Source organism: Sarcophilus harrisii, chromosome 2 (assembly GCF_902635505.1).
Source record: "Sarcophilus harrisii chromosome 2, mSarHar1.11, whole genome shotgun sequence".
In the NCBI taxonomy this organism is placed as follows: domain Eukaryota; kingdom Metazoa; phylum Chordata; class Mammalia; order Dasyuromorphia; family Dasyuridae; genus Sarcophilus; species Sarcophilus harrisii.
The window spans coordinates 423,471,427-423,495,236 of NC_045427.1; the positions used below are offsets into that span (position 1 = coordinate 423,471,427).

Here is a 23,810-nt window from a genome sequence, read left to right on the forward strand (position 1 = left end):
AGCCTTGTACCCCCACTCAGCACTGAGCCAGCTAGGCAGAGAGTTTGTGGCTGAGAAAGACAAGCCAGAGCCCTGAACTTGGGCTGCCTTCGCAGGAGATCCAGGTAAAGATGTCCCCTTGGAGGCACCTTCCCTCTCACAAAAAGAGTTCACAAGGCAAAGGATCTTTCAGACAACTGTGTTAAATGTCATTTTAAATGGAGCTTGCATAAGGTCTGACCGAACACAGTGATATTATAGAGTACCATAATAATGCCTACAGAACTCCCTTTATCCACAGAACTGCTTCCCGCTCGGTTTTGGAAGAGCTGGACCATATTCTCTTGAGGAGTGCTTCTTAGGAGTTGTTTGAACAGCAGTCCCTTCTGCCCTGCAACAGCAGGTGAGGGCCAGGTGAGTCTCCATGCCTCTTTGGGCCCTGTAGAGTGAGAGCTTTCAATATTTCTGCAGCAACAGAGAGTCTGGTAATTAAACCATATGCGCAGCTTTAACAAAACCACTTCACTCTGCATCAGAACTGCCACTGCTCACAGGCTCTCGGAGAATACTGCGCTCCCTTTTTATTTGAATGTAGAATAAATAGTATATGTGGATTCACTTGAACAGAAGCACCAGGCCAGCCTCCCTTTCCTCTATGTGCAAGAGGGTTTCCCTTTATCCTTGAGGAAGAGAAGTACAAATAGTAACTGTGACCTTTTACATTCCTCGACACTACTCTGAATCCCAATAAGCTCGTGAGACAATCGAACTGAACTGAAAGCTACACAGCACGAGAGAGCTCGTCGGCCCACCAAACAACGTCGGTTCTGTGTTTTCTCCTCTGAAAACACCACTGAAAACAGAGAGGAAAAAACGAGTCCCTTTTCTTCCTTTGCATAAGCTTAACAAGAAAGCGATTCTAAATTCACAGAACTATGCACACACACGCACGCGCACACATACACACACATAGAGAACCAGGATCAGAGAATCTTATCTGATAAATAGCTGAGAAAGCACAGGGAAGGCTGTGGACATATCTGCTAAGACTGGAATGTCACGGTGACCATGGGGAGGGGGGGGGGGGGGGGGGGGGGGGGGGGGGGGGGGGGGGGGGGGGGGGGGGAAGGGAGTCACTGGGGAGGTACAAAAAAGTAAAAAGAACCATCAATTCAGGTTAATGAGGTTACAGTGGCCATGCATGAGTGAGGACAGTAAATGCCAGTTTGCTGGATGAAATGCTATATTATGGGGCTAGTCAGTTGGGGGAGGACTTGGATGGGTTCAGAAGAGGCGCATCTGCTTAGCAGGACACCTCCATGGTCTGTGGCCTGTCCAGGACATCGGCTGGCTCCAGGGCTCCTGGAGTTCCATCTGACTGCGTGCTGGTGAGAGACCGGCTGTAGACACTTTCTCCAGAGCCTATGCTGGATGTGGAGTGGGTGCGTGATCGAAGGAGCCGCGTCATACTAGCTGCTGGTACTGTAAGAGACAATCAGAGGGGCCGAGAGGCTGAGCGTCAGTGTGACCCGGCCTTCTGAAGGAGGACGGATCTCTGGCTCGGTGCCTCGGCCAGCTCGTCCTGCTGCCTCGCCAAGGATTCCTAGAGAGCCGCACGAATCCCCCGGCTCTCTGGGGCTGGGAGCACGTGTGCAGCAATGCTGTCACTGCCCAGAGCTCCGGGGGCAAGCTGCCCCAGAGGAGCCCTGGCTAAAGGGGACTGCACTGTCGGTGAGCCTAGCTTCCCAGGAGTGCCCAAACCGTTCCAGGAAGGAGCAGGAGGAAGGAGATCTGGGGACTACTTCTGGGGAAGTCAAACCTGGGGACATGCAACACTAACTCTAAGACACACACACATGTAAGTCATCGTTTCACAATTACAGCACAAGCCCGATACAACGGAGGTCTTCATGGGTGGGACAACCACCAATGGTACAGGGAAGCCAGACAAGAGGCCGGAGCGGGCTCCTGCTCCTGCCATTGCTATGCCCTATTGGCCAAGCAAGGGCAGCAGCTTTCCACATCCGGCACAGAGGGTCTACAGGCAATCGACTCCTAGACCTTCCTTGGGATTGGGAGCCTATCACTCTCCAGGCTTGAGACTTTTAGAGGAGCCATAGCCCCTGGAAAATCCACAGGAATATGACTTGCAATTTCTATCACCACAGGCCAGAATGTTCTCTGGGAAGGGAGGTGCCATGGGCACGGGCCTTGGGTCTCTGATCTGCTAAAAGTGGCTGGCACCGCTGCTGTACCCTGTCTCCGACCTCCCCACCCTCGCGGCTGTCTTCTGACTGAGTTGGGGATAGAACGAGCTGCGTTCTATCGGGCTCCCACTGCACAGGAAGACGTGTGACACATGCTGCAGGCAGCCAAGGCAGCCAAGAGGGCACTGCTGGGAGGAGAGGGCAAAGGCTGGCATGGAGGAAGGTACCTGACTCGGTGCTCAGGTGGCTGAGCTGCACATACGGGACTGGAAGCAGGAGGGGATATAGGAAAAGGCGTGTTAGTTACCTTAAAATGCCAAGAGACCTTCTAGGTGGTTTACTAAAAGCAGAACAGTTTAGTTCTTAGTTACTTTCAAGCTTGATGCTTTTCAAATGGCCTCTCAGATCTTTTTTCTCTTATCTAAATGGAAAGGAAATCATTTTCCTAATCCCTATAGTCACAAACTTTTACATCCAAACTAAAAGAAGTTGGTGAAAAGGGGACTTCATGATTTACTGTCCCCTAACAAAAGGGGTAGAAAAATATCCATTTTAAGTTAAGTCTGGGTTAAGAAAACCCAGATCTTAATGCAACCCCCCTAGGAATGGGACCCAGGTTTGACTACACAGTGACTCCATCAAACTCTGCTGGATCACATCCAGTGTCCTGAGACCTACCGTCTCAAATGCTTTGGGGCCTTACGGTTTGGTCAGTCTGTGCTGAAAATGCCCACTCTTAGGTTCTAAGACCACACCACCACACAAGGGTGCTCCCAAAGGTAGAGAACATGTCCCTGGGGAAAGCTCTTGCTGGAAGCAGGCCCTGAGTCAGGCCCTCACAGAAGCACCTGAGTAATATAGGTGTAACTAATTAGGGTACCCCAGTGGTCAGCTGGAAAGTGAACTGGAGCAATAGTCAGGAGAGAGTTGCCTCTCAGTTCCAAGGGACACTAAACCTCCTTGGGATTCAGTTTCCTCATGAGTAGAGTAAAAAAGGCTGGACTAAAGGGCCTTACCAAGAATTAGTTCTGGCTCTGAAAAGACATGCTGAATTAAAAACTATTCTCTTTTTCCTGAAAAGACGACCTAGGTGATTACTGAGCAAATAAGCTTTTTGAGTTGGCCCAGAGTTTATCCTGCCAGGCTTGAGCACTTAATACAAATTCTGGAAAACCAAAAGTTTCTCTATATCGGGGCTACCTCCTCCATGAAGCCTTTCCCTGATCCCTCCAGCCTTTAGTGTTCTCTCCCTCCTCAAATTGCTTCGTTTGTCATTATCTGTATACATGTTATTTTTATAGACATCTAATTTTTGTAATTGCATCCTCTGGGCCCAGCCCCATGCCTTGTACATGAATCGATGTTTGTTGCAATGAATTTAAGATCTTGGCTTCTAACTGCCTTGGCACAGGCACAAAATACTCATGTAAGGGCAGTACAGCTGAATGTCCTGTGCTGTTTGGACATCACCCCGCCAAGCTATATGTGGGGCTACGATTGTGTCCAGATGGAATGTTATGCATTACTTACTATAGCCCATTCCCTGCACAAAGTATTTGAAGGCTTCGGTCAGCTTCCCAGGCTAGGGGAACAAAGTAAGAAAACATTAATTCAGAAGGTCCGTGGATGGTGGAAAGTAAAATCAGATAATTTTTTGACTTACCTGAACCACTTGGGGTAACCCTCCACAATCTGCCATCTAGACAAAAAGAAATATGTACATTAGCCTTTGCTTGTATTTCTTACATTTATAACATTCAATGCCTACACTATTCTCATGACCAATAAGGTATTTGTTTAAATTTAAGTTCCATTACTGATTGACTGAATCATTTCACCCCACTTTTGCTAGGAAGTCCCTGAGAAGGATCCAAAGCCTTTTTAACTTTCACAGCACAAGATCTAACTTGCAGACTAGGGATAGGAATTTTCTTTCCGAGGTTACAAGTTTAACTATGACCATGAACTGTGATCTTAAGGTCTGATAAAGAAAGTCATTTTTAAAAACCTGAGGCAAGTCACTACATTCACTCAACAAACAGGGCTTACTTACTATGTGCAAGGTGCTGTGACAGTCAATAGGTAAAGCAGCAGTTACCCACAAAATCTGGGTTAAACAGCAGCAGATTGTCAGGAAGTTTGACTCCAGGAAAAAGACTTCAGACACTTACTAGCTGTGTGATTCTGGGCCAGTCATTTAACCTGCTTGCCTCAATTTCCTTATCAGTAAAATGGGGACAAAAACTACACCTATGCTCTGGGATTGGAGTAACTATACACCTGGCACACGGTAGCTGATAACTATGCTGGCTGTTATCACTATTATTATTATTATTCTGTTCCCCAGGGACTTGACAATTTCTCTGTATGGCAGTGTCTTGAGAGGCAGTGGGATAGAATGTGAAGACTTTTTTTTGTCTGAAGGACTAGCAGCAAATCCAATGACCGCTCATTCTTTGCTATGTCACTTGACTTCCTCCAGGTCTCCGCTTTTTCATTTGTGAAATGGGGGTAAAAAAAATGTGTGTCACCAACTTCATAGGGTCATTGTTGAGACAAGTGCTCTGTAAAAAGCCCAAGGCTTATGAAAATGCAAGGTTGTTTTTATGATGTACATTCCGATTTCATTCTGGAAATGGTGGATGATTTCCTTGAAAATCTTTGGGTTGCTTGCTGTTTTTGCATTCAATCATTTCATGTGTGTCTCTCTTAGCCACTTCAGAAGGTTTCTGTCATAACACTTGTTTGTAGAGGAAGGGGGGAGGTGTGGACCTTCCAAACAGGGGAAATTGAAGCGGTTGGCTTACTTGTAACCTACCTTTAACCTGACGAATCTGGAAGGGATTTGTCATAAGACTCATGTTGGCAAATTGCATGAGGAAAAATGTGTCTTTCAAAAATGTGTTTTTCAAGCATACAGCCAAGTTTATTCATTCCCCAAAGCAATAAAGAGAATCTAGTTTGAGGTACAATTAATTAATGTAGAATTAGACTTATTGAGAAAAACAACTCTTATACTGCTCTGAATAAATACTGACTGGAATGGAATACATCTACTCTCATTAATTAGAAAAGGTGGAAGCTCCCAATCAATATAATAGATTTCAGTCCACGTTATGGTTTGGCCACTTGAAGGACAAGCAGCTACTAACATTTAAAACTTAAGGCAGTTTCCTTTCAGGCAGCAAGCTTTTTACCAGCAAATGGATGACACCGAGGGGGCAAGCAGAGAAACTGTTATTGTTACCTTTAGTAGAGTTGTGTTCATAGGGTCCAGGCGAGCATTGCATTCAACCTAAAAGAAGGAAAGATTCTCAGATAAACGAATAGACAGAAGATCCATCTGAAGATAATCCTAAAAGAACAAAGAACCCATACTGGTGCTTGCAAAATCTAACCCTTTCCAGTTAATTCCTTGAGAGACAAGTGGTGAAGAAGACAGAAAGTTGAAAGAGATGCCATATATAGTTATATACACTGATTCATTCTACTTAAGGAAAATATATTAAACCTGAAGCATAGTATAAGATTTCTTATTCAGTCTAAGTAGTAAGGGAATAAGAGACTCTGGAAAAGTGGATTAAAAAAAAAAAAAAATCAAAGCTAGTCTTTTTAGTGCCAAAGGTTTTTTTTGTTTTTTGTTTTTTTAAAAGATGAAATAAAATTTTCTTTTTTTTGAGGTCATTGTTTTATTCTCTTAGTTTGCTTCAGACTTGAGGCTTCAAAAAGTATTCATCCCCCATCTTTTACATAAGATATATGAAATAAAATTTTCTAAACTGTATTGCTTACTTGCCTGTTTTCTTCCACAGAATATACTGATCCTAACTGAATTTTTTCTCGAAAACTCTAGTTTATCATTATTAGCAGTGGCTATTATGGTTTGTGATACTGGGAATAATGAGGCTGTTTGATCCCCTAATGAATGGTATTGTTTCAGTTTGGTCTGATAGTTGTGCAACAACTTATACATGCATATCCCCACCCATCTACCAGTATTCAGATGCATGCCTTATGGCCAGGTGGGAAAACACTGCAGTAAATCTTTGTTGTTCTGTCTCACCTGCTGACCCACTTCTCATCTGTTTTGAAAACCCTGCCATCTATGGCCACCAATTGATTTTAAATAAGGAAATAGACAAAGTCGTTGAAGAAAAATCAGAACACCAAGTATTTGTGTAAAAAGTAAGCCAATTAAGCCATGTGTGTGAGTAAGTTGGAGGTGGAAAAAAAGTGGCTTAAGGATAGTTATTTTTGTTAGGCTGGGGACTGCTGGCTGCTTCTAGCCAGCAATCTGACCCTAAGCCAAAAATAAGACCTCAGTGGTTCTCTGCATCCCTCAGCAAAAGGGCTGCCTGCCTTCTCCAGGCCTAAGCACCATATATAATAGCAGGTGGGAGAGAGGGCTCTGGTTAGCTACTTTTGAAAACAAGTAAGTAGCTAACCCAAAATCTAGGAGGATGGGGTGGAAACAAAAGATCATGCATACACATACCACAGCTTCAACTGCAGGTGAGCTGTCTCCTACCACCAGTAATGTAGGACACCTAAGTAAAGACCAGACAAAGAATAACAGTTAGAGACGAGAGGATACACTTGAATACGCCCTGAATCTGAATTATTCTGAAGAAGGGGTAGAGGAAGTTGGGGAGGAAAAAAGAAATAGAGAGGGGAAGAAAAAAAGACACAAGAGAAAGAAGGGAAAAAGAAATGGATGAAGAAAGAGAAAGGAAAGCAAGCAAGGAAAAAGAGAGAGAGGAAAGAGGGAGGAAGAGGAGGAGAGAAAAGGAGAGAGAGGAAGAGGAAGGGAGGGAGAACACTTGTCATAAGTGAGCACTAACATGGAGAATGTGGGTTACTTACTTCAGAGTTTTTGTTCTGTTGTCATTATTGCCCAGTATGGGCCTTTCAATCTCCAGATCTCTGCGACTGGATAAATCAAAGAAAACAAAGCTTGTCAGGCAGAACTGCACAGAATCTGAGATTCATCAGCCTAACTACCAGAGCAGAATCCCCTCTACATGCCAAAGCAATGACTTGAATGTCTTCACTACCTCTCCTAAGGCAATTCAGTCTATTTCTAAACTCTTCTACCTAGGAAGTTGACCTTACACCAATCCCCTGCCCTCCCCACCAGGTCTCACTGTCCAAACTTGTAAGTACTTTGTAGGCAGGTACCAATTATATTAGTTCACATGCTTCACATACCACCCCCTCTTCCCTCAAATCTTCCACTTTCCAGTTCTAGAACTATAATCAGCCTCATAAAAAAAGGTGTGTCAATCTATTCCCCTAAGGTTTTGCTCTCTACTCCAGCAACTTTCCAAAGCAAAATATCTTAACCTGGTCACCACTCTCTCCCATTTGTATTGACAGATATTTTTCAGTTCTGTCTAGGCCCACAGCTCTATCCACTCTGCCACCAGGCTCCCCTTTAAGCACGGTTTCCCAATTAGATGGTAAACTCATTGAGGGAAGGGAGAATAATTTATATTCTCCAGAATTCAGCATGGAGTTAGGCTAGCTCTAGGGCATTTATTTCACTCATTCCATCCACAGTTCTAAGTACAGCCCTCTTGGGGCAAGCAGATCAAATTTAATTCATTCATCTGTCAAAAACTTTTCAAATACTTGCAGCTGATGAGGTCAGGGTAGCAATTCCTAGTTTGAAATAAACATGACAAATTCACAATGGCTATTTTCTTTGGCAAAAGGCAGGTTTATTTAGGGGAAGAGGTTACAGACAAAAATAAGATGTAAAATAGGCACCAGGAATGGCAAATATGAAATAAAGTTGGGAGAGCATATAGTTAGCAAGGAAAAGACAAATTTCCCAGGGAAACTAACAATTAACCAGGAGAAAGTAAATACTCCATGAAGTGGGAGTAAGCCATTGACTAGCAGGTTAGCTCCATAGAGGAGTTTAGTAGACTAATCAGAGTTAGTTAGAGGAAGGTGAAAGATGCCATTAGAGGGAAGGCACTATGAAAAGGGAGAGTAACCTCAAAGTGGGGGCTTCCTCATAATCAGATCTTTTCTAGGGGAAATACAGCTTTGGGGTTTCTCCCAGGGAAGCCAAGATGGAACTCTGATAGAGAATCAAAGATCCAGATAAAATGTACTTGGCAGACTGGTCCCAGACCTGTCTAAATATATGCTAATCATATCTCAATAGGTTGTTTAAAGATGTACAGAAATTTGAGGGATAGACAACGAGTTCCATCCTCACAACTACTATTCAAACAGTCTAGGAATTTGTTATATCTGATGATAATTGGGCTTCCAAGTAAGTAAGTAAGTAACATCACAGTCAATCAAATCTTCCTTAGTGTCCTCTTTTCCAGAATAAGTCTGAATTCCTTCATTTTATACAGAACTGCAATTGTTCAGTCCAAAGACCATCCCTGAGCTGTAGAATTAACATGTCAATGATAGAAAGCTGGATAAATTCGCCTCCTTGCTTCCTTTTTCTCTGCTGAATTCTCTTAGAATTCAGTCCATCTGTAATAGCATTACAATTACAATAAACTTTGCCCATGGCTAAGAAGATGGGTTCAAGTCTGCAAATTCTTTTGAGATACTTTGCAAAACTGGTTTATGACCCCATATTTTCGGGATCCCCTTCCCAACCTCAACACTTTTATTCTGTTTTTATTGTGAATTCAAAAACCAAAGAAAATTTTAGAATCACTTCAATTCACAACAGCAGAACAGAAATAGCCAGTACATAAACCTTGAACCATGACTTGCAAATCAGATGATCATGCAGAGTGTGAGTGAGTCATCACTTAACATGGTAATGGAACAGCAATGGACTAAGGGAAGAGCCCTAGGACACATCATTACAAGCATCTCTTTCAAGTTAATACTGGTTGTGAGTTTCCTGTACATATAACTTCTAATGGGATGGGGAACTCTGGAGTCTGTTTTTGTGATGGGAGGCAAGGAAGGGCCAAAGAGCAATTTATTCACCAAGAGAACAGAGTGGTAGATCATCTGTAGGGAAACCCACTACAGAACCCCTGGGGTCATGCTGAGGTGCTCTATAAGAAAGAAGCCCCAGCTGCTCAGCTTCCTACCCAAGGGGAGAGAAAAGCGAGCTCACTAGACAGTAAGTTCCTTGAGGACAAGCTTTCATACTCTTCTAATTCCCATAATGCCTGAACACAGAGCAAGGCTCAATAAAACCTTGCTGAACTGAAAACAGCTATGGGACGGTTTAGGTCAGCCAAACACATAAACTAACAATGCTCCACAGTACTTGTACTCCCGAGTTTGTCCCACAGAAATTTCCTGAATCCCTTTTCTTGTGTCCTCAGAAAGCAAACTGTCTCAGTGGTTTGGGCAGTAATATAATTTTTCGATCTAAGTAAATAAATGAAAACTCTTTATGCATGCATATATACCCAAGTGGAAGATTTTACAGTGAGCAGTGGAGGGAAAAAATGATACAGAAAGAAGTCAAACCATAATGTTCCCCTCTTTGTTCTTCCTTTTATGCTGCCTTATGTTTTAAATTCATTAGATCTCGATAGGATAAAGAACTGATACAATCTTAAAACCATAACCAGTTTTGCTGGGGCTATGCTACAGTTATCCCTTCCACATCTCAACTTTCCCCACTGAAGTTTCCATGTGTCATGGGTTGCTTTAACAAATTTAAGTGGGGGGCAGCTAGATAGTGTGTGGATAGAGCACCAACCCTGAAGTAAGGAGGACTTGAATACGTCCTGGCTGTGTGACCCTGGGCAAGTCACTTAACCCCAAATGCCTCGGCAAAAACTGCAAAACCAAAAACCCAAAACCAAATTAAGTGGTAATTTTGGAAGAGTTTTGTGAAAGTCACAAATAATATGTGAAGATCAGCAGATGACACAGAGCCTATGAAGAAATACTTAACCCAAATTTTATAATAAGATACTGCAAACACCCCATTAAAAAAGTCAGACTTCTTGTGGTATGAAAGGAAAGCCCACACATGGGAACTATCCCTAAGCCCCTGATGTGGAAGGACTAACTATTTGTAGCTATGGCAGTCTGCTGTGGCAGATGAGTCCACAAAAGAACAAACCTATCAAACACAGTGGAAGCAGAAATATTTACTTTTTTCACCTCCATGTTTGCTGTCTTCTCAGACTAAATCTATCCTAACATGTGTTTCATACCTATTATATGAACCCAGGAACAGTTGTAGATTATCTTGGTTGATATCTTGAGCAATGTGGAGTCGATATGTTTGGATCAGGTCCAGATTGGCTTGCAACTCTTCCTAAAAGAGAGAAGAAATGGTGAACATCAGTTCAGGTGATTTTCATCCTCAGTGAACTAACTAGAGCCTTCTATGTCTCATTCTTTCTCAGGGGTGACAAAGCATTTGTTGGCAGGTTTCTCACTGTGTATGAATCACTGAATTTGTCTTTGGATCTAGTCTTTTTAAGGGACACATAATGCAAGCCCTTTATCAAGAAGACCTAAAAAAGGAGCCAATTCTAAAATTATTAAGGAAAGAATAGTCATATTGGGTTTATTCAGAAAGGCAGTGAAACCATGGGGAAATCATGATTTCACTATTCAGAGACAGTATTCTCATTGTACTACCACTTTAAGTTGTTGTGGGGACAGGGTTATGTCCCTCATTGTGAAATTTAAAACAATATATAAACCATCATCATCTAATAGTTGAGAAAGCCTTGGAATCAATCTTCCTTAATATGTCAGTTTCCGAAAATTAAGTTCATATCCTAATCATTTTTCAACTTTCCTTTAATATCCTAGAGTCCAGCTTCTTAAACTGGTTCACAACCCTATATGGGATCTCATAACTGAATGGGAGGGTCATGAAATGATGATTTATTATCAGTAGTTGTTTGATTTGCCTACCTATTTTATGTACCTAGACTCAGGGTCATATAAAAATTTCTCAGGTGAAAGAGGTTGAGAGTGGAGCAAGTTGAAGATCTTAAGGTTTCTGATCTATTACCAGAAACATCTATCTTTACTTACCATGTGCACAGAACAATCTCTTTCTTCCATTTCATGGGAGAGTTGGAATTTTAAGTCAGGTCAGAGAAATGTGAAGAAAAGAAACTAAGCACTCAAAAATCAGTGGCCCTATTTCCAGTGGTCACAGCTGAATCTATTCCTGTCTCTGTTGTTCTCACTGCCCCATTGATTCTTCCTTCTTCAGTTACCACCACAGAGTAGCTGACCTTTGATTTGCCTACCCATTTTCTCATGTTTTCCACTGCTTTCCTGTGACTGTCACTCCTTTCCACAGATTACATATACTTTTTCTTCAAATTTCACTATGTAAATGTGTTGTTTCCATAAAACCTTTCTAGATCTTACTATGTTTGTAAAAGAAATCTGGAGAAAAACTTTCAACTTAGCAAATGACTCCATCCCTTCCTTTCTTTCCCTTTAAGGGTCACCTGGAATTGGTGAGATGCTCTTCACAGAATACTTGGTGTCTCTTGGCCAAATGGGTCTTTATAATGATAGCATTTCCTTTAGCTGTTACAGAGTTATGTATCACAACCAGTTATATTCTCTGGAAGTCCCTCCATCTTTTCATTGCCTCATGCTAATACCTTGGGAAACAGCAGGTTCAATGTCTATGAGTCTGCTGGAGTCAAGCCAATTTTGTTCATGGGTTATACACTCAAAACCAGATTGCATAACTTCGTTTTGGTGACAGTTTCCAAGTTATGTTAAGTAGGCAAACCCTTACACTTACCTGTCCAAAGTGGTGAGCCAAAATAATGTCTACAATGTTAGTTGTCCAACCTGAGAACTAGAAAGAAAGAAATTAAATGTTACATAGTCATGTAATTTTTTAAAATAAATTTTTACTGATCTTGTTTTTACATCATCTAAATTTCTAAAAGTCAAAAATGAAGAGGAAATATATTATGGGACACAGGTGCTAAGTATCTCCAGAAATTTTCTGATGGACTGGTTTTCTGTAGTCTTTGGATCACTGGTCATGACTAAAAGAATTACAACATTCAAATCTCTGGTGAACAACTCATACTTTCAATCCAACATTTATCAAGAACCTGCTATATGTGAGCAGCCACTGAAGTGGGTGGTACTATGAGAAGGGACACAAAGATATGACACTAGTGGGGTGAATTGAGTTATTTAGAGGAAAAAGGCATAAACATGAATAAAATAAGTAGAGTGTGGAAAAAAAAACCCATAAAGGGAATACAGGATTATCAGAATGAATTGGAGGAAAGCTATTTTGGAGCCTCAGAGTTTTGTGTTATAAATCATAAGTAAAGAAAACTGCAAGCTAGTGAGATTTATAGACCACTCCCCTCCCTGTCTACAAGGATAGATGAGAAATTTCTTTGCAATTTAAAAATAACTTGATTTGTGATATCAAAGGAAAAGAAAGCCAAGCATAGTCTGACACATAGGAGATAGCAACCTACCCACTGCCTGCTTTCAAAAACAGGAGCTGGTCGAAATGATTTTTATATTTTAAAATAAAGTTTTATCATATTAAAAAAATAAAAACCATTCTTAGCCATCCAAGGGCAGATCTGGTCTTTGGTGTGGGTAATAGTTTGCTGAATCCTGCTCTAGATTTTGGGAGAGAAGCTTGCATCTGCTAAGAGAAAGGACAAAGAAAAGCCCTTAAAGAATGCTAGGTATCTTAGTAGTTAGAGCTCAGGCATAGAGTCAGGAGGATTAGAGTTCAAATCTGATCTCAGACACGCCCTAGCTGTGGGACCTTGGACAAGTCATTTAACCTACTTTACCTCAGCTTCCTTATCTGTAAAATGACTAAGAGAAGGAAATGGCAAACCATTCCATGAGATTGTGGCGACTTCTACACAACTGAAAATAAGTCCCCAGATGTTAATATTCCAAAGGAAAGTCCATTTAGGAGGAATGGAAAACTCTTCAGAATAAAATTTAAAGGGCACAAGGAAAAACTATTAAGGGATGAATGGTTTAAAGAAATCATTGAAGTGGAGACAAAGAAACTAAGTGACCACAAAGAGAGACAAGTAGGAAGAGAAAATGAATAGTCCTGTGTGAATGGCATAGGCCTGTAGGATCAGTGCCAGAAGTTTATAGTTTACAATGAACTGAATGATGGTCAAAAATGTTTAAGACAATAAAAAAGGATGATGTCAGTAGCAAACTGACTTGAACTTACTCATAAAGCTGCAGTCTTATACATATAAGCACCAAAAATCATTATGTACTCATGGAACTTATTCATGCCAAAATAAATTTACTGTTTTTAGGTTGAAAAAGCACCCATATGTGCAAAAATGTTTGTAGCAGCTCTTTTTGTGGTGGCAAGGAACTGGACATTGAACGGATGCCCTTGGCTGAATAAATTATGGTATATGATTATAATGGAGTGTTACTGTTCTGTAAGAAATGATGAGCAGTATGATTTCAGAAAGGCTTGGAAAGACTTACATGAATTGATGCTGAGTGAAGTGAGTAGAACAAGGAGAATATTGTACATTGTAACAACAACAGTGTGATGACCAACTATGAAAGATTCAGGTCTTCTTAGTGATCCAATTCAATTCCAATAGACTTGGGATGGAAAATGCCATCCACAGAGAAAGAACTATGAAGACTGAATGAATATTGAAGTATATTATTTTCACCTTTTTGTTATTGTTGTTTGATTTTTCTTTCTCATTGTTTTTCCCTTTTTTTCCTGATTTTTCTTTCACAACATGACCAATATGGAAATATACAGTACAACCCTTATCATATTGGGTGTCTTAGTGTCTTGGAAAGGGGGGGGGAAGATAAGAAGGGAAGAAAAAAATTGAGAACTCAAAAATCTTACAAAAATTGAATATTGAAAACTAAATTTTTTAAAACATGGAATTGAAAAAATAAAATACTATTGAGAAAAAAAGAGAAAACTTAAAAAATTATTTTGAAACAAGTTTTTCTTGAGTGCTAAAATTTCCAAGAGTTACTGTCAAAAGAATGTTAGCAGCTTAAGTCAGTGGTTTGGGATGGATAGGACAACAAGATAGAATCACAGCAAGGATAGGGAAGGTACAGTGGGAGAAAGAATCTGCTATCATCTATGATCTTATGATCTCTTCTCCGATCCTATAGTTATTTATTCTATTCTCTACAATCTTTCAAAGATCTCTTAAAGGCAATGCCTCTGCAGCCACACTTGCCAATTCTTTCAGGCTCTGGATATAGTTCACTTGAATTAAGAACAATCAGGTACTCTCAAAGACTGCCTTCGGAGTTGACATCAAAGCATTATTGATGGTTCTTTGGATCTAGCAATATAACTAGCCCACACCACTGTCTTCTGGTTGCTGTAGATAAATGTCCTGCTGCACTGTGTTTGACTTGTTCAGAACACAAGTGAATTATGATCAGTATCAAGGAAACTGATAATTTGGAGACCATCCTAAAGATAAGAATCAGCATGGTGAAGGGCCTCAAGATCATGTTATATACACACATCAGCGAAAAACTGACAATGTTTAGAGTGATTATTTAAAGGAATTTGGAGCAGTTTTGGGGAGAGATTGGGCCACGAATTGGGAATATTTAGGCTGGAGAAGAGAAATAAACTCAGGATATAAAAATATCAGGAGCTGTAATATACAAAACACCTTGTTGTGTTTGGCTCCATGAGGTAGAATTAGGAATTATATGTGTGTTAAATGGTGGAGAGGGAGACTGAAGCTTGATGTAAGAAAATCTTTTAAAAATTTATTCTCCAAAAGTGGAATGGAAGAAATTCTTGCTCAGGTACAAGATTAGGCTTACTATGGCCTCTGAGGTCCCTTCTACCTCAGATTCTGGGTAAACTCTATTCTCTATCTCTTTAAAATCAATGATAGTACTTACAGTCAGCCCTTTAAAACTCTAAAGTTTTGCAAATTTAGAAATTTTGCAAATTCCAGACCACTACTGATTTAAAGCTGTTGTCACTCTTTTGGCAGTAACACTTGGAAATTTTAGCAGTCAAGATAAACTTACTTCAAATAATTTTTTTCAATTTAAAAATAGGCAATTTACTTGGGAATGGATGAGTTCCATGAGTACATAATGATTACTGGTGCTCAATCATTTATATATGAAAGACTCTATAGTTTTATGAGTAGGTTCAACTCAGTTTGCTTCCTCTGTCTGAACCCTAACAAACACATCTGAAAGGGGGAATTTCTTCCTTTTCAAAGAGTAAATACCAATTGCCTCTATGTGCTCTAGAAAAGAAGCACAAAAATCTTTAGGGAACATACTGGGAGATAAAGGCCTGGATAGTCAGAATGGATACTTACCTTGGAAGCTGCCCAGTCAATCCAACCTTTAGCGCAGGGGTCAACATTGATAAGCATGAGGCCTTCCACAAGTTCTGGATGATTAAGCTGAAAAAATGATGGAAACATCAGCCCTCTTATGCTTTTAGAAAGATTAATTGCAAAGAAAGTGCCATTCTCCCAAATAGGCCCCACTGAGATTTTCCTAATATTGTAAGAACGTGGCTAATTATTTTCCTGTTCCCTAAGAGGAAGGTGAACTTTCTGCTTTCATGAAAAAGCATGTAAGCAAGTGTTAGGCAGGAACTTAGAAAAACAACTTCTTCACAGGAGTTAAAGTCAGAAGGAGCAGTCTAAAGGGCAGTTCTTAAAATGGCTATCAACTCTATGCTAAGGGCTGAAATGCATTCTTAATTTCTACTGTTGATATGTAGATATTTAAATTTAGTAGGAGTTATAAAATGGTCACTTTGGTTCTCTACAGGTATACCTTAGAGCAAAATATCTTCCTAAGAAGCGAAGGTGAAACTTAGAAACATAAAAGCCTATTTAAGCTACAGAGAGTATTGAGAATGGAAAGATGATGTTGAAAACTATCTTTATATGCAATTGGAAAAAATACCATTAAGTTAAAAAAAAAAAAAAAAAGCTAAGTCCTCTTTGACTGTCTTTTAAGCTTCTGTCTCTTAGACAAGGGCAGCTCACAAAACCAGCATTTAACTTTTAGGTTCTTGGGTCCATTCCCATCTGTTTACTCACAGCAAACCTGCTGAGGATATAAGCACCAGCTCCAACTCCAATTCCAATGATACCTTTCAAGCTGCAAAACAAGATATGCCAAAACTGAAAAGGTTAACTTTATATGGGGAAGTCCCGGTATTGCCCATCTTTGTTTTCTTTCTTTCCCTTTATTATTTGGCTGGCTTCAAATATTTCCAACTGTTAATATCTAGACTACTAGTCAGATAACATCCTTACCTAGAATTCTCTTCTTTACCAAGGAAAACATCAGCCCTAATTGCAGACACAAAGATATTCATTCAATTGTATAACCCCTAAACTTACCTTAAATGAGTTAAGACAGCAGGTAGCATTTCAGCCAGCTCATCCATGGTAGGGTACTGGTACCTAAAACCATCATCATCAGCATTAATGTTGTCGTTGTCAACAAATCACATAGATATGTACTTTTATAATTGCTTTGTGAGGTAGTTGCTATGTCGTTCCTGCTTTACAAGTGATGCAACTGAAGTCCCCCAAATGTTACACATCGAGTACAAATCAGAGCCAGAAGGTAATCTATGTAACCTAGATAGACTCATCTAGGCTGGTAACTCTAAGGCTGGTAACTCTACATTAGCTTTTAACAAGTCCTCCATCTAGGTTTTAAGGAAATATTTAAAGAAAAATTTTACATTAAAAAACCCAATTGAACTTGGGATTTTATTTCATACAAATAATAACTATTTTTTTACTCTCTTTAAGTAATTTTGAGTATGAAGATACAAATATGGATGTATATAAGATGCATATATGTGTAGTTTAAGAAAACAACATAGCTATAGGCAAAAAGTATAGATTTTTCTATTTCTTTATCTTGTATATCTTTTAATAATGTTCATAGCTGGCACTTTTAATGCATATGTAAATTTGTTCAATTTCCAAATATTAAGCAGTTAAGTTGTTTCTACTTTCTATTATTACTTTTATAAATAATGTCTAGGAAACTTTTAAAGACAGTATTTTTTCCTTTTAGATTACAAAGATTGGAGGGATCTTTCTAGTAGCATTTATTGCTTCAAAGGGTACAATTAGTTTTATGACTTGCAATGAACTGTTATTTTTCAAGAAAAGACAACCAGTAAGAAATGACCAACAGGATGATTTCTGAAAGGCCTGGAGAGACTTACACGAACTGATGCTGAGTGAAATGAGCAGGACCAGGAGATCAATATATACTTCAACAACAATACTAGATGATGATCATTTCTGATGGACTTGGCCATCCTCAGCAATGAGATCAACCAAATCATTTCCAATGGAGCAGTAATGAACTGAACCAGCTACGCCCAGAGAAAGAACTCTGGGTGATGACTAAAAACCATTACATTAAATTCCCAATCCCTATATTTATGCCCACCTGCATTTTTGATTTCCTTCACAAGCTAATTGTACAATATTTCAGAGTCTGATTCTTTTTGTACAGCAAAATAACGGTTTGGTCATGTATACTTATTGTGTATCTAATTTATATTTTAATATATTTAACATCTACTGGTCATCCTGCCATCTGGGGGAGGGGGTGGAGGGATAAGAGGTGAAAAATTGGAACAAGCGGTTTGGCAATTGTTAATGCTATAAAGTTACCCATGCATATAACCTGTAAATAAAAGGCTATTAAATAAAAATAAATAAATAAATAAAGCTGAAGCATTAAAAAAAAAAAAAAAAAAAAAAAAAAAAAAAAAAAAAAAAAAAAAAAGACAACCAGTATAAAATGACATTAGCAATGCATAATAATAATTGGTTTCCCTACAAAACTTGCTAGCACTGGGTTTGGTTGCGTTTATTTTTTGCCAATTTTACCTGTATGATGTAGTGATTCAAAGTCGTTTAAATTTATATTTCTTTGATTACTGAAATTGAGTATTTTTATGTGTTTATAATCTGTGTGTCTTTTGTAAAGTATCCATCTAACCATATTCCCTGATCATTTATCCAATCTGGATATTATCAATTTAGATTTATATGAATTTCTTTAATCTGATAAATATATGAAAAACACTCCCTAGTTATTATTGTTCCCCATTGTTTTTTGTTGTAAAACACTGTCATATGATCATCAAACATATCTTCCTTGTTCCCAATAATTTTGTTTCTACCATATTACGACTATATTAACCAATTTTCTTTTTAATGATTGCAAATGTTGTACTGCTGACTGAGTAGAGGGGCTGCTAACATGGAAAGAGTAAAGTGACTTCAATGGCACTCTCATAATCTTATAAGAAAGTGAATTGGGTGGATTCCCTGTGTCAACTTGGGAGAACATGGACCACAGAACAGACAGGCATAGATGGATTGCAATCTGTATCATTGGAAAGATGAGTTCATGAATCTATTTAAATATTATAAGATATGGCATTTCCCCCCAACCCCGCCACTACAATGCTATCTATTTTTCCTGACAATATTTATTGAAAAATGATCTCTCCCTTCCAATGTTTAATATACAGAGACCAACCTTTTATTATACATTTTAATGTACTTCTATAACTCTCTCTCCATATATATATATATAAAATTTTGCTTAGTATCATTTACATTTGATAACTTTTGTTGGTTTTGTGAGAAAATATAGCACAGTAGATCAAATATCGAATCTACAACCATGAAGATCTCCCTTTAAATTCTGCCCCTTGACACATTACAATTGGAAAGAAGTCCAACTCATTCCAAATCACACCAGAAAAACAATCTTACTACAACCAACTCAACTCTGTCAGTGGTCATTTGACTACCCTTTGTTTCAGGGCTCCCAATAAGGAGGAACCTCCAGAGATGGCCCACTTTTAGACAGCTCTAATTGTCAGATTTTTCTTGACAGATTCTTTGATTCTGTACTGCCCTCTGGAACCAAATAAAAGAAAGCCTAATCCCCTTTTTGTATGACAGCCCTTCAAGCACTTACCCCTTCCTTGGTATTCTTTTGTCCAGGTTAAACTAAATATCTGCAACTCCTTATATCAATTCTTTAAAAGGAATCCTTTACCATTATATGGTTGCCCTCTACTGGAGGGTCTCCTCCTATTTATCAAACTTTTTCACAAAATGTGGCATTGAGAGTCTAGTACAATATTCCAATCTGAAAAGCCAGGTTTTTCTTTATGTAGCCTCCAACCCCTTCTCTTTTTCTTTTTTTTTTTTTGTCTGCCCAATCACACTGCTGGCTCTTCTGAGTTTGCAGGCCATTAAAACCCCTCGATTTCTGGAAAAGCTATCTGTTGTCTAACAAGGCCACTTGGCTTTGTGTCATTGGCAAATCTGGTAAGCATGTTAGCCATGCTTTTTACCCAAATTGCAGCTAAAAATATTAAACAGAGAACAAAGCTGAGCAATGATCCCTGGGCCATTCTAAAGGAGATTTCCCAAACCCGCAATGGAGTCTAGCCATTCAACATTACTAGCTGTGAGACCACAAGCAACTCAATCAATTTCTCAGAACCTGCTTCTTCCATCTAAAAAGAAAAAAACCTGGGCTAAGAATAACTGAGCTATGTAGACAGACACGTTAGTGGCCCCAGGGGCAGAGTGGGGACGACCTGAATTCAAGTCCTTCAAATTATGCCTCAGAAACTTACTAGCTACATGATCCCAGGCAAATCACCTAATCTCTATTTGTCTCAGTTATAAACTGAGTACATCTCCTTTTTCCAGATCTATTGTAAGGATCAAATCTGTCAAGTGCTTAATTTAGTGTATGGCACATAGTAGATACTTAATAAATATTTCTTTCCTTCCTATCTCAAGGTTTTTTGTTTGTTTTTTTAAAGGCAAAATGTGATTAAATATACTGTAAGCTTCATTCAATACTAACATTTAGCATTTATATAGTACTTTATGAAGTTTATATAACACTTTGTAAAGTGCTATACATGTTATTTTAAACTATACAGATATGGTTATCATGTTTTCTTTTATGAAATTCTCCCCTATTCTTGATCTTGTCAAGAGTAGTTTTTTTTTTCTTTTTGCTGAGGCAATTAGGGTTAAATGACTTGCCCAGGTCACATAGCCAGGAAGTGTCTGAGACCAGATTTGAACTCGGGTCCTCCTGACTTCAGGGCTGATGATCTTACCCATTGCCCCACTTAGCTGCCCCTTGATATAGTTTTAATGTAACAAATAGCAATTAAAATGGCCATTTCTGTATATACAATAGAACACAAAGGGGAAGAAGGGTGAAGGGAATACACATTTAAAGTACCAACTGTGTGCTAAGGTAGCCAGTCCTGGAGTCAGTTAGACCCGAGTTTAAATATGGCCTTGAGATACATTCTGGGCAAATCACTTCATCCTCATTGCCTCAGTTTCCTCATCCATAAAAGTTGGAGAAGTGGAAAATCCCTCCAGTTTCTTTGCCAAATGAAGTCATGAACAATTGTTATGGCCAAAATATCTGAATAACAAACAATGTGCCAGGCACTGTGCTAAGCACTTTTACAAATACCACCTTGTAATAAGAAACCAGGACAAATCACTAAAGCTTCATTTGCTTGTTTCTTCATTTGTAAAATGGGGATAATACCATTCAGGGTGTTTTGATGATAAAATAAGGTAATCCAAAAAATGAAAAAGGGAATGATGAAAAAGCAGATTAGAGATATGACCAAAGGCCTCAACTGCCAAATGGAGGTGACTGTGTTTGATCCAGGAGGTAATAGGGAACCACAGAAGCTTCTTCAGTGAAGGTTAGACTAGGCTTTAATAAAGTAGACTTGGCAGCGATGGAAAGGATACATTTGAGAAGATGAGGTAAGGAAAAAAGAAATTATTAAACCATTAGTCTATCAGATGTTTATTCAAGTGGCCATTTGTTATGTTAAGACTCTATCTAGAGGAGGGGAGAGTTTAGGCTTGGTGATAGCTCAAACTAGCATAACTGTACAGACAGTATAAATTAAATTACAGAAGACAGTATAAAAGAGAAGTGATGAGATTGGGCTGTATGCATACATGGGATGAGCAACAGCAAGGATGCCTCCAGGAAGGGTGGGAAACTCAAGAGAGAAATTTGGAAAATGAATGGATTTTGAGGGAAAACTTGATTAGTTCTGTTATCCACATGCTGGGTTTGAGATGCCTAAGGGTTAGGGTTAGGAATGTCCAAAGCTGACTATCATTTTTTTTCTTGTCAAGTTGGTGTACAATGCTGCACCACATCACACAGTGCAATGATCCTGGGTACAGTGGCTCTAATACTGACAGAGAATACAAGTTCTGTGGAATCCTGAACCAGCAGAAGATCTGAAAATGGGCTGGGTACAAGTAAGTTATGGTACATGAATGATATGGAATATTATTGTTCTATAAGAAAACCGATTTTTCTTGTGCAGCATGATAATTGTGGAAATGTGTATAGAAAAATTGTACATTTTTAACATACATTGGATTACTATTTGTTTAGGAGTGGGGTGGGAGAAGAGAGGGTGAAAAAATTTGGAACACAAGGTTTTGCAGGGATGAATGTTGAACTGTCTTTGCATATTTTGAAAATAAAAAAAGAAAGAAAATGGGTCTGGAACAGATCCTTATGACACATTGATCTGACAGCACTGTTCCATTTCTAATTGTAAGAGCTCTTTACTTCTGTTGATGAATTTTTCAGAGGTTTGTTCTTTTCAAACATTCTTCTGCCTTCTGAATTAATATTAAATATCTGAACAGGTTAAGAGATTTGTCTGTTCAGGGTCATGCAGCCAGTATAACTCAGAGACTGGACTGGAACATAGTCTTCTGGACTTTCAGAACTCTATTTCTTTTTTTGTTTGATGGATATTGTATCCTCCTAGTTGTGAAATTTGAGAATAATATGCCTGAAGAGATTGAATTGTATATTTTTCTTTACTATACAACTCTGTAGATATTTTTTACTGGTGCCTTTTTTATATCAGTTATTTCCAGATATAACCACGTCTTCCATCTCACCTCACCTGACAGAGAATACAAGTTCTGTGGACTTGTGTAACAAAGAAAAACTTTTAAGCAAAATCAACCAACAAAGCAACCATAAGCAACAATGTAAGGGACATTCTTGGTTGCATCTTCTTATAATCTTTTATGTTCTGTTTTTTATTCTTTGCTTCATATTCTATTTAGCTTTCATAGTAGTTGTGCTTTATGCCATTAATTTGTGTTTTCTGCAATATCCAACAATGTTAACAATGCTTTTATACAATGCTTTCCATTTATGGAAGCATGAAGTAGGTTCCTGTTGACTGATAATTCCCAAGTTTTTCTGGCAGGAGATCTTAATTTTCTTTAAAATAACCTAATTTAATTAAACATTTACTAATCACCTAATACATGCAAGTTGTTATTTTGGGAATATAAAGAAAACATGAATTGTCCTCCAAGAGCCTACATTTTAGTTAACCCCTTGACATTTCTAGAAACATTTCTGCTTTACAAACTGTGCTTACCTTTTGATCCAGCAGTGTCTCTACTGGGTCTATATCCCAAAGAGATTACAAAAAAGGGAAAAAGACCCTACGTGCAAAAATGTTTGTAGCAGTCCCTTTTCATAGTGGAACTAGAAACTGAGTGGATGCTCATCAGCTGGAGAATGGCAGAATAATTCATAGTTTATGAATGTAATGGAATGTTATTGTTTTATAAAAAATGATCAGCAGGATGATTACAGAAAGGCCTGATGAGGCTTACATGACTTGATGCTACATAAAGTGAGTAGAACTAAGACAACAAGATTTTGCAATGATCAGTTCTTATGGACTTGGCTCTTTTCAACAATGAGATTATTTGGGCCAATTCCAATAGATTTGTGATGGAGAAAAACATCTGCACCCAGAGAGAGAACTGTAACTACTGAATGTGGACCACAACATAGTATTTTCACTTGTTGTTGTTGTTAGCTTTTTCCCTTCTCATTTCCCCCCCTTTTGATCTGATTTTTCTTGTGCAGCATAATTGCGAAAATATGTATAGAAGAACTATACATACATGTTTACCATACACTGAATTGCTTGCTATCCAGGAGAAGAAGATGGGAGGAAGAAAGGGAGAAAAACTTGGAACACAGGACTTTTCAAGGGTGAATGCTGAAAACTATCTTGGCATCTATTTTGAAAATTAAAAGCTCTTTTATTTCTGGTTTTCTTAAATCTCACAATTTTTGAATTACATCAGAATTTTTATTCAATTTCAGATAACAAGAAGAAAAGTATTTTAACTTTTAAGATGTTGTTTCTTTCTGTTATTTCAATAGTTTCTGAAAAGGGGCTGGCTCTGAGCTCAGTCTCTACTCATCTCTATCTCCTTAAGAAGTTGTTGATATTCTCTCAATTACAAAATTCCTAGCCATTAGGATTCTTGGGACTATGTAGGGCCCTTACATGAAGGGATTCCTCCTCACACATGGAGTAGAGCAATGACCATGACAATGATGCCTCTTTCCCTTGATAGCTATCTTGAATCTGACCATAGGAAAACTAGAAAATCAATCTATTTCTGTATCCCCAAAGAGCATAATCAAGGACCAGAGAAGACTCTACAAAAAGAGGCTAGAAGCTAGAATTAGGGGTCTAGGATCTGTCTTTCACTTATG

At 38.8% G+C, this 23,810-nt stretch overlaps 1 protein-coding gene across 8 annotated transcripts in view; it reads right to left on the reverse strand.

Moving 5' to 3' along the window:
* Positions 1–1,090: 1,090 nt before the first annotated feature.
* The window catches only part of NDRG3 (NDRG family member 3), a 68,155-nt gene continuing 45,435 nt past the window's right edge, over positions 1,091–23,810 (reverse strand). For 6 of the 8 annotated variants that reach the window (XM_031953972.1, XM_031953975.1, XM_031953973.1 and 3 more), the window contains 12 exons: positions 16,532–16,594; positions 16,226–16,286; positions 15,488–15,574; positions 11,923–11,979; positions 10,352–10,455; positions 7,050–7,115; positions 6,682–6,733; positions 5,434–5,481; positions 3,850–3,885; positions 3,717–3,768; positions 2,414–2,452; positions 1,091–1,461 (listed from right to left, as the gene is read on the reverse strand). In XM_031953972.1, coding sequence (XP_031809832.1) covers positions 1,283–1,461; positions 2,414–2,452; positions 3,717–3,768; positions 3,850–3,885; positions 5,434–5,481; positions 6,682–6,733; positions 7,050–7,115; positions 10,352–10,455; positions 11,923–11,979; positions 15,488–15,574; positions 16,226–16,286; positions 16,532–16,594 — 844 coding nt within the window. In that variant the 3' untranslated portion in view covers positions 1,091–1,282. The remainder of the gene's footprint in view (positions 1,462–2,413; positions 2,453–3,716; positions 3,769–3,849; positions 3,886–5,433; positions 5,482–6,681; positions 6,734–7,049; positions 7,116–10,351; positions 10,456–11,922; positions 11,980–15,487; positions 15,575–16,225; positions 16,287–16,531; positions 16,595–23,810) is intronic. The other 2 variants (XM_031953974.1, XM_031953970.1) reach the window with 1 other exon arrangement.